General features: G+C 50.1%; 1 protein-coding gene across 1 annotated transcript; it reads left to right on the top strand.

Annotated features, from left to right (window-relative positions):
* The first annotated feature begins 5,031 nt into the window (after positions 1-5,031).
* Positions 5,032-10,733, top strand: RTL6 (retrotransposon Gag like 6). Its single transcript, XM_032138499.2, has 2 exons — positions 5,032-5,282; positions 5,515-10,733. The coding sequence occupies exon 2, from the start codon at positions 5,769-5,771 to the stop codon at positions 6,486-6,488; it is 720 nt and encodes a 239-aa protein (XP_031994390.1). The 5' UTR covers positions 5,032-5,282; positions 5,515-5,768; the 3' UTR covers positions 6,489-10,733.
* The last annotated feature ends 243 nt before the right edge of the window (positions 10,734-10,976 follow it).

The following is a 10,976-nucleotide window of genomic DNA, read 5'->3' as shown; positions in this document are numbered from 1 at the left end:
AGGCTTTTATGGAGGGGGTGCTTTTTTTTGTCTGCACCCATTGGCATTTCGGGGTTGCCAGCTTCTTCAGCTCCAAGTCTGGGTTATATGATGCAAAAGAAAACTCAAGGAACTCACCACAATGTTATTCCTTAGGTCCTGAGGTGCCTTCTCTCTACCTACTGCATCTTGTGGTTTTTTTTTTTTCAAAGCTGTTTTTCGATGTGTTTTGTGCAAAGAATAGGCATAAGTGCATCTACTCCATCTCACTGGAAATGGAAATCAACTACATTTTCTTTTAAAAGGTACTTTTTCACAGGTACCTGATCTTGGTACAATATGGCTTTTTCTCCACAATCTGTTTTTTTCACAAATATTATTCCTTCCTTGTTCTCACTGAGCATCCCAAATATACTTACTTTAAAGTCTTTTTTTTCAGACTGTCCTATTATTTTAATTTCCTCTGGAGTTAATTCACGTTATAATTACTGATTTTTCTTGACTATTATTCTTAGCATAAGATATTTTCATGGGCTTCAGAGTTTTGAATCGCAGCCTCATTTTGTGTTGAAAGACTTTGTCTCTCTTTCTCTCTTGGTACTCCCTTCCCCCATCTAGCAGTTCGGGGTGTCTCCACTTGATGCCTGGTCTGTGGTAAAGAAATATATATATACACACACACATATATGTATATTATATACACACATACACATATACACACATATATACATATATGTGTATAGTATATATGTGTATATATATTTTGTTGGTGGTTTGGAATCCTGACCCTCTTGGTCTACTTGTTAAACCAGGGGGCACGAGATTAATAAGACTATATCTGTGTTCTCCTTTGCCCCAGGGCCACACTTTCACATAAACTGTCACACCCCATCCCCAGGAAATGACTGAATCCAATTTTTCAGACTTTTTTTCTGACATAGGGGTGACTCCTCTCTCCTCCATCCCCTGGCTTCAAATAGGAAGCCTGGCTGTGTTCCCAGCCTTGGGTCCCTATTATGTCTCAGGTCCAGAGCCCAGCAGGCCCACGTCAATACTCAGAAGTTTGTGTTTCTGGACCATTGTGAAGTTTATCTTGTTTATCTTTTTGAGCCCACATATCCTTTCAATATTTTCTTTGCATATTTTATTGTTCTGTGTTCACAGCCCAGACAGGCACCTCAGGGCATGAATCATAGCTTCATCTGGACGAGAAGCCAAATATTCTTCTCCTGTTTTTATTTTTAAAAGTTCATTAATTTTTATTTTGCCCTATTGTATGGGCTGCCATCTAATTTCCCTTTGGAAATAAAGTGAAATACAGATAAATTATTTATTTCTTTAAATGTTTTATCATTTCTGAAATTGGGGTGCACCTTATATTCAATGCACCTGGGAATTTAAGATTTATGGTGTCAACCACACTTGGAATTGCAGCAGACAATTCACTAATGTGCACAGTATCCAGGGGCCTAGAGAGACAGAGAGACAGATGGAGTGACTGGCAGGAGTAGATGGGATTCCTCTGTGTGTTTAGAAGAACTTGGAGGGATAGAATGCTGCAGGCTCATTTCTGCTTTTGAAGTCATTGACCTCAGTCAAGGTTAACACAGCTCCTGCCCCCATCTGATTTAGAAGGTCTCATGGAAGAAGTTCAAGGACACACAGTCTTCCTTATTTCCCTCTTGCTTCATGCTCTAGAAGTTTTCACCTGGTCACAAAGGGTGTACACTTTGGCACAGTGGGGTATAAGTATCCTTTCCAAGTTCTGACACTGTAGTTGTGGGACCAGCCCAAACTGGGCTTACCCTGTTGATAACAAAATGTCAAGCTGCCTTTTAGGTAGAACAGAGCCCAAAACTGCAAGTCATGTAGCCTGGGCATGTGCCATAGAAAAAGCTTTGAACTCCAACAACACCCAGAGCCAATGATTCCTCCTCTTAGAACCAAGAAGACTGGGACATGACCAGAAGTTGAAAACCACAACTCATTCACAAGCAAGGGGGTCCATCAGTCTGGAAGCTCTGGGGCTAAAATCTACTTTAATATACATTACCACATATGGTCAAATTTGAAGCCCTCCAATCAGACCCTGGCAAGCCAGCATTCCTAAATACTTTCTCTTGCCACCTGATCCCTTAAAACTTGCCCCATGCCTCAAATCAGGGAGATGGATTTGAGCCCACCTCCTCTCTCCTTGCTGGTCAGTTTTGCAATAAAGCTTTTCTTTTCTCAAAAGCTGGTGCCATATGTATCAACTTCTGTGTGCATCAGGCAGCAAGACCACTTGCTCAGTAACAACATCCTTATGCCCTAATTCCCTTGAGTGAAAACTAGGTCTGAGTGAATCCAGCTCTGTCCCAGGCCTGCCTAAGGAGTGCAGGTGGTTCCCAGCTTCAGCGTCCTTGAAGACTGTGTCCTCAAAATACTGGCAAGCTGGGTATTGTTAACTGAAGAATGATGAGGTTCATAAACCTGGAAAGGAGAGTTTTATTTATCATAAAAAAAGTTGCATCCTGCAGGGTGGCCATTTGAATAGGCTGGGAAGTGTAGCCTCTGGCCAGAAGCCATAAACAGGCACTTCAAGGGTTGGAAGAGTAAGACAGGAATTTATGTTGAACAGGGTGGCCAAATATTCATATTCAATAAGCTACAGGAGGAGTCATAAATATTTATGAGAAGAGAAATATGCACATGTGCAACTGAGCTTCATGCCCCTTCATGAGTAGCATCTACAAAAAATGGCAGTGTTAGCATGATCTGAAGGTGGAGTTTTCAGCCCTCTAACGTCAAAAGGTGAATCAGAGGACACAAAAGCTTTCACTGCACATCCTCCACAGGCTGGCCAGAACCACTCCAGGGTTGGTGGTCTCTTACTAGGAAAGAATGCTGGTCAGTTGTTGTGTGCCACAAAAAGGGAGGAGCAGTGTCAGCTGGTTGGTTGGTATCAATGTTGAAGTCTTTCAAAGGGGCTTGTTTCTGTTTAACTCTTAGGGAAAAAAGCCTAATGGTGGTTATCGGTTATGGAGCAGGGGCAGATAATGAGATGTGTCCAACCTCCCATCCCATCATGGCCAGGAACTCAGCTTCCCAGGTTTCTTTGGGGTCCCTTGGCCAAGAGGGGGTCTGTTCAGTTGGTTGGGGGGGCTTAAATTTTTATTTTTATTTCTCAGTATGTTTTCTCTCCAGCCAAGCCAGCTTGAAACTGACCATGAAGAAGGATCACCTAGGTCAAGCTGGGAATCCAGACCCAGAATCAAACAGTTCTTACCCTTTGGCCAGTGTATTAGTCTGTTTTCACGCTGCTGATAAAGACATACCTGAGACTGGGCAATTTACAAAAGAAAGGGGCTTATTGGATTTACAGTTCTGCCTGGCTGGGGAGGCTCACAATGATGGCAGAAGGTGAAAGGCACGGAGGAGCAAGTCAGGTCTTACATGGATGGCGGCAGGCAAAGAGAGAACTTGTGCAGGGAAACTTCCCTCTTTTTTTTTTAATTTTTTTTTGAGATGGAGTCTCACTCTGTTGCCCAGGCTGGAGTGCAGTGGTGCAATGTCTGCTCATTGCAAGCTCTGCCTCCCAGGTTCACGCCATTCTCCTGGCTCAGCCTCCCAAGTAGCTGGGACTACAGGTGCCCACCACCACACCCAGCTAATTTTTTGTATTTTTAGTAGAGATGGTGTTTCACTGTGTTAGCCAGGATGGTCTTGATCTCCTGACCTCGTGATCTGCCCACCTTGGACTCCCAAAGTGCTGGGATTACAGATGTGAGCCACCGTGCCCGGCCGGAAACTTCCCTTTTTAAAACCATCAGATCTCTTGAGACTCACTATCACAAGAAGAGTGCAGGAAAGACCTGCCCACATAATTCGATCATCTCCCACCAGGTTCCTCCCACAATGTGGGAATTGTGGGAGTTACAACTCAAGATGAGATTTGAGTGGAGACACAGCGAAACCATATCAGCCAGGTATCTTCACTCCTTGGTATTTACCCTGGGGAACCCAGCAGAGAAAAGGGTGGGGATTTATATACAAGTGTAGTTTATAAAACTTTAGCATGGTAAACAAGATAAGGATCTATCAAAAAGGGTATGGCTAAATACTTTGCGGTACAGGATTTCCATGGACCACAGGCAATAACTGAAAATCATGCTTCTGAACTATCTTTAATAGGAAAATGCTCAAAATTCAATGTGCTATTATGGTTACAAAATATTCATAAGGTAAAAAATTAATATTTTGTAGAACATATCATAGAAAAATGACTGGATGGAACTACAGAAATATTACTATCTGTACATTATATATATATGTATTACTATTTTCTATCTTTAGGTGGAGGGAGTCTGAGTAGTATAAAGCTTTTTTTACTTCTCTGACATCAAGATTTGTTACATTAAATTCATATTCAAATCACAATAAGGGCCTGACACGGTGGCTCATGGCTGTAATCCCAGAAATTTGGGAGGCCAAGGCAGGCGGATGCCCTGAGGTCAGGAGTTCGAGACTGGACAGGCCAACATGGTGAAACCCCGTCTCTACTAAAAATACAAAAATTAGGCAGGCATAGTAGCACGCGCCTGTAATCCCAGTTACTTGGGTGGCTGAGGCAGAAGAATCGCTTGAACCCGGGAGGCGGAGGTTGCAGTGACCTGGGATCGCGCCACTGCACTCCAGCCTAGGCAGAGCGAGACTCCGTCTCAAAAAAAAAAAAAAAAAAAAAAAAAAATCACAATAAGAAGAACAGTAAATCATCAAAAAAAAAAAAAAAACAACCCAGTGACAACCACAGAAAGAGCCTTGCAAGCCCTCTTGGGAGGAATGGCTGGGAGAACACCAGGATCTCGCCCTGATGAAGACGCCGCAGCAACTACAGTCTTCCCTGATTGGCAGCAGCCCGAGTTGGGGGGAGCGGGGGACTTTGTGCGTCACTTCCGGGGGCGGGGCAGCAGTCGTCTCCGCACGCGCGGGAGCGGGCGGTCTCCATGGCAACCAGCCGGGCCAGCCTAAGGCCCGCCCGCCACCGCCACCACGCCGGCCCCGCCCGCACAAAGGCCGCGCGGTGACCCGCCCTCTGCCGCGACCCCGGCCCCGCCCCTGCCCCGGCCCCGGCCTGGCCCGGCCCCTGCACCTGCCGGAGGCCGCCCGCCGCCATCGCCAGCGCCGTCGCTCGGCTGCGCTGACCGGGAAGCAGTTTTCGGCGGTCCGCGCGGTGACTCATCGGCCTGGCCGCGTCCCCCGCGCGGGCCATCTTGGTCACGGCCGGCGGCGGACGGAGCCGCGGAGGAACCGCGAGACCCCAGGTACGCGCGTCCCCGGCCCCCTGCCCGGCCGGGCCCCGCCACTGTGGTGGCTCCCAGGCCCGCGGCCGCCAAGGAGCAGCCCCCTTTGTTCTCCCCCGGGCGGGCGCGGGGCGGGCTCCGCGGGGCTTTGTGCAACCTCGCCACCCACGCGCGGGCCCTCCACGCCGCCCCTCACCCTCCTGCCCGCTAGTCGCAACTGAAACCTTAAAAACATCTTTTCTTAATCCTCCAGCACCCAGAGCAGGTCCAGCCACCAGTCTGGCTCCGTAGTCTGGAAGTCTGCAGTAAAAGAGCCGCGTGGGACCGGGGCCGAAGTCCCCAGGGCCTGGCACTGCGTGCCCCTCTCTCGGGCCCTCGGCTTGGGGGTCTCGCAGCGCCCTCCCGTCGTGCACCCCACGCTGCCCCCATTTCTACAGGGGCCCACCTGGTCACCACACCCCCTTGGCCTACCCGCGGATCTCAGCCCGTGGCTGACCTCTGGCCAGCATGGTGCAGCCGCAGACGTCCAAAGCTGAAAGCCCAGCCTTGGCAGCGTCTCCGAATGCCCAGATGGATGACGTTATTGACACCCTGACCTCCCTGCGCCTCACCAACTCGGCGCTGAGGCGGGAGGCTTCCACCCTGCGGGCAGAGAAGGCCAATCTCACCAACATGCTGGAGAGCGTGATGGCAGAGCTGACCTTGTTACGCACCAGGGCGCGGATCCCGGGGGCTCTGCAGATCACCCCGCCCATCTCTGCAATTACTTCAAACGGTACTCGACCCATGACCACACCTCCAACCTCTCTGCCCGAGCCCTTTTCCGGGGACCCAGGCCAGTTGGCGGGGTTCCTGATGCAGATGGACAGATTTATGATCTTCCAGGCCTCTCGTTTCCCGGGTGAGGCCGAGCGTGTGGCCTTCCTTGTGTCTCGACTGACTGGGGAGGCAGAGAAGTGGGCTATCCCCCACATGCAACCTGACAGCCCCTTGCGCAACAACTATCAGGGGTTCCTGGCAGAGTTGCGGAGAACCTACAAGTCTCCGCTCCGGCATGCGCGGCGTGCCCAAATCAGGAAGACTTCTGCCTCTAATAGGGCTGTGCGAGAGAGGCAGATGCTCTGTCGCCAGCTGGCCGCTGCGGGCACGGGGCCTTGCCCAGTGCATCCAGCTTCCAACGGGACTAGTCCAGCGCCAGCCCTGCCTGCCCGAGCACGGAATCTTTAAGAATCCGCCACCACTTGGTAGCGTCTGCAGCCACCCAGGTAGCATACGCTCTTTGCTGTGTAGAAGAAATGCCCATACGACAGCTTTGCCCCTGTTTGAAGACCTCCCTTCTTGCCTCTCCAGACGTGTTCCCCAAGGAGATCTTCCTTCCATCCCTCCTGGCGCCCTGGTTGCCCACCTTGCCGCGCTTCCTCTTATGTGCTAGCTTTGTACCTATCGCTCACTGCATGCTCGCCTCCCTCTTGCTGGCATCCCGGCCTGTTTCAATGACTACCGCTCTGCTACTGAGGCACAGGGACTCCGCCGCACGCTGACTGACCACGAGGGCTGACCCCTCCCAGCCTGACTTGGTTCATGGAGCCTCCTACTCTGCCCTCTCCAAGCTCCCTTGGCAGCCTCCCCACCTGGTTGCCCAGTTCCTATTGATGAGCTCTGAACAGAAAGATGCCAGTTTGGCCAGGCTGGTGGCTTGATGGGTGTACCTGGAGAGGGGGTCTGGCTTCCTGCCTAAGTTGCCTCCCAGCCCTGCCAGGGCCCAGTGCAGCAGGCAGGGCCTCATCCGTGCTGTAGTGGTCGAGTGGTCACTGCATGGAGCGCAGTTCTGCCATTTCTGGGGGCCAGGTTCCACTCTGCACATGAATATGCAGTCTGGGAGGCCCCACTGCTCTCACTGGGAAGGACCAATGTTGCACTTCTATTAATGCCTGGCTTCAGCTGCTGGTGTTCTGATGGAGCCAGTGGTTTGGGGAATCTGGAACTTGCCTGCTAAATAAGGTCATGGTAGACTCTCAGCCATTGGGCAAGTCTATCAGGCTGCAGGTTCCCACACACCCACACCTGAGGGCCATAGCAGGCTGAGGGTGGATACCAGCGACTCCCTTTGCTGCCCAGGATCTCCATGGGCAGTGCCACAGCAGCTGATGCTCAGTCACTCCTGCTTCTACCCCCTGTCACTGATGGCGAGCCTTGCCCAGCTTGAGACCTGTTGCCATCTCCAGGTGCCATGTGGCCTTCACTGCAGCCCTGCAGCCACTCACACACCATCTGTGGGTCTCCAGAGGCACCTTGTAGCATGTGATCCCCGTGCCTGGGCAATCAGATGGGCTGCCTTTGTCCAAGGGAAAACAGACTCCCTTTGGGAAACATCCTTAAGCACTTAAGGCCGGGGGTTGTCTGCCTCTGGCAACCCAGCCAGGGTGTTGGAGGCATTTGTAAAAGCAAAGAGCTGTGGACTGCCGTGGTCCCAGTGTGGTGACAATGCAGCACTGGCATGCATGTCCTGCTTCTGAAGGACCTCGTCCTTCCTCACAGGGGGATGACCAAGAAATCATTTCGTGGCTGAGTTTGGCCACGCCCTTTGGACTGTGCTGTTCCACCATATTTCAATACCAAATGAACCACATTGACATGACCTGGACCATAGGGCTTCCTATCCTGGGCTCAGCTGCCCCTGTCTGAAGGGTCCTGGCTTGATTGCAGAAGGACAACATCCGCACCCACCTAAAGACATGTATATGTCTTGGGATCCCAGAGATTGGGTCCTTGGGCCTGGCTTCTTAAGAGTTTTGATGATGCTGGGAAAAGTGACTGCGATTCTGAAGAACCGCTGCCTTGCAGGGTCAAGGACATTCAGTGGTTGCTGGGGTCCGCAGACTACTGCCACCCACTCACCATCAACTCTGTTAGCCCAATTGCCCTGCTGAACAACTGCCTGAATACAGGCTTTAGGTTCCCCTGAACTCCAGCCAAGGCTGTTCAGGTGGGACCATGGTGCTCTTTAAGCATGATCAGAGGGAAGACACACAGCAGGGCCACCATTCCGTGGATGGGAGGTGTACAGATCACTTTCTCTTTGTGCTCAGTTCTGTTCTGTCTCCAGCAGCTGTACTGGTAAGACTAGTACCTGCCAGGGAGAGGTGCCCCCAAGTGAAGGAGTACAGTGGCACCTGGGAAAAGGCACCTGGAAGGTTTCCATGTGGCCCAGCCCAGCATGGAAGCAGGGTGGGAACTCTGCTGTGTCGCCAGCCCTCACTCTACCCAAGTGGCTTGTTGAAAGCCCTACATGTCTGTGTCAGGTTTGTGCTGCTGCACACCCCAGAGCTGCCTAGGAAAGGCCGGCCACACTCCCTGTCCACACCTGCAGCCGGGTCCTTGGCCTATGGGCACCCAATCCAAGCAGCTGCTCCACCTTTGTTTGGCATGGTGATTTGTGTTTTTTCTCTTGGTGCTTATGTGTGTGGGCTTGGGACGAGTGCTGGTATGCACTTAGGACCTTCTTGATAGCTCCCTGCACTTTGGAACATGGAGCAGATGAGAGAGGGTCAGGGGCTTGCCCTCCACCTTGGACTTGGAAGAAGCCCACATTGGAGAGGTGAGGACTCTGTGGTGGCTCTAGTGGAAGATACCTTAGTCTCCAGCTAAGGAGGATGAGGCGCAGCCCCAGAGGGAGACCTCAGTGACAGGTGATCAGGCTGAAGAAGAAGGTGGGGGAAGGGAGATGCTTTGTACATATTTTGGGGTTATAATTTCTCTAAATTTTAGGAGAACGGGTATTGATTGATAAAAGGGACAGGCAGTAGTGTTCAACAGTGCATGTGAAGGAAAGTTCTGTTTTCCATGGTTTTGACATTCTTTGGACTGTATTGTGACTGCTCTCCGGTCCACATGGTACCCCTTTGGTAAGTAGGCTTCATTGCATACCAGGGCATCACTGGAGATGGGATTTGGTGAAGGGGTGACTCCCTGGCCTAGTATAGTGTGACTCTGGGACTAACTTAATGTCCTAAAGCATTTTGGTGACTTCTAGGAAACAGCAAAGACCTATTTCATTGGCCCCAGGTAAGTATGTGATGAGCAATGAGGAGGAGTGGAAAACAAAACCCAGAAAGTGCGCAGGACCAGCGTGACGCACACACTCCTGTTGTCATGGCAGACAGCCGCCTTGGGTGGGCACCACCCTGGCAGTTCCAGCCTGTAGGGGAATGATGGGACATGGGTTGAGCTGGGCAGGTGCTGAGGTTAACTAAGGGAACAAGCCTGGGATTGGACAAAAGGGCCCATGCTGCAGCCACTGACTGGGGGCAGAGCTCTGGGTGGAAGAGGGAACAGATCCTAACGGAGGTGCCTACATCTGCAACCACAGCCGTAAGGCTCATGGCACCTCTGCTTGGAGAGCACTGGTTTAGGGACTTAGAGAGGTAGGCACAAGGTGGGTCTCCCGGGGAAGGGAAGCAAGAGCAGATTGTTGGGCCAACAGGAGAAGCTCCCCAGAGTAGGGGAGAAGATTGGGGTGTAGGGCCTTCCATGTGGAACAGACAGCCCCCGTGTCGCTGTCTCTTGGGGACCTGAGGTTGGATGGGGTGGTAGTTGGCACAGCGCAGATGCGGTAGAGATGGGAGGAAACCCAGCTCCTCCCTTCGGTGTGCCCATGCCTTAGCATACACAAGCACCAAACCTACTAGGTCTTCTCATTATCCATGTAAGCCACATGTTAGATAAATTTTTGCAAGTAGAGGAAAGAAGGAAATAAAACATCACATTTTGGTGTCTCTCAGGCTTTTCCCCCCAACTATAGTTTCTTTGCATTTTGTTTTAACATAGTTTTGCTGCTGTCTTCTGTAATGATACAGTTTTGTGTAGCTGTTTTCACTTAGCATATCGTGGGCATCTCCCCGTATGATTACTAAATATTTTATTTTGGAGTGGCTGTGTACTCTCCCATCGCCTAGATGGACCATTGTGCCAGTTGCCAATCACTAATGCTGTTACTAATTTTTCAGTTATAAATTGATGAATATCTTTGTGCACAGGCTGTTTCCCAATGTCAAGTTATTAGGGTAGACTCCAGGAGGTGGGATTCTTGAACTAAATAATATGCAAACCTTTGAGGCTTTTACTACATATTGACAAAATGGTTTCCAGAAACATTTGTATCCCCTTACACTGCCACCAGCAAGGATAAACATGTCCATCTTGCCCGTATGGGAATTATCATCTGGAAACATATCCATCTTGCCTGTATTGGGAATTATCATTTGGCTAAATATTTGCTAATTTGATAATGAAAAAATAGCATCGTGTTTCAGTTGGCATTTCACTGACTTCTAGCACAGTTGAGCATCTTTCATGTGGAGCGATCGTATTTCCTCCTTTGTGGATTGTCAATGTCCTTTGCTCTATCTTCTGGGGTCTGATAAATTTGTATGAGCTCGGTATATATTAAAGATATTAACCTGGTGTGTGTCATATTTGCTACAGCTGTTTCTGGGTTTTTACTTTGTGTGTGTGTGTGTGTTTTATCTTGTTGAAATTTTGACGTACATAGTCGATCTGTTTCCACGGCGCTGTGTCTGCTAGACAAGAACACAAGGTAGGCAGGTATATTTTGTCTGTTTTGTTCGTGGCTGTAGCACTAGCACCTATGGCAATACCTGGCACGTGGTAGGTACTCAGTACACTTTTGTTGAATTAGTTACTCCAATGGATCTG

The sequence above is a fragment of the Hylobates moloch genome, unplaced genomic scaffold (assembly GCF_009828535.3).
Source record: "Hylobates moloch isolate HMO894 unplaced genomic scaffold, HMol_V3 SCAFFOLD_19, whole genome shotgun sequence".
Lineage (NCBI taxonomy): Eukaryota > Metazoa > Chordata > Mammalia > Primates > Hylobatidae > Hylobates > Hylobates moloch.
This window is presented reverse-complemented; position numbering and strand designations above follow the sequence as displayed.

Bases quoted from the DNA above. Each gene is read 5' to 3' on its own strand.
- RTL6 (XM_032138499.2), top strand. From the start codon at position 5,769: ATGGTGCAGCCGCAGACGTCCAAAGCTGAAAGCCCAGCCTTGGCAGCG.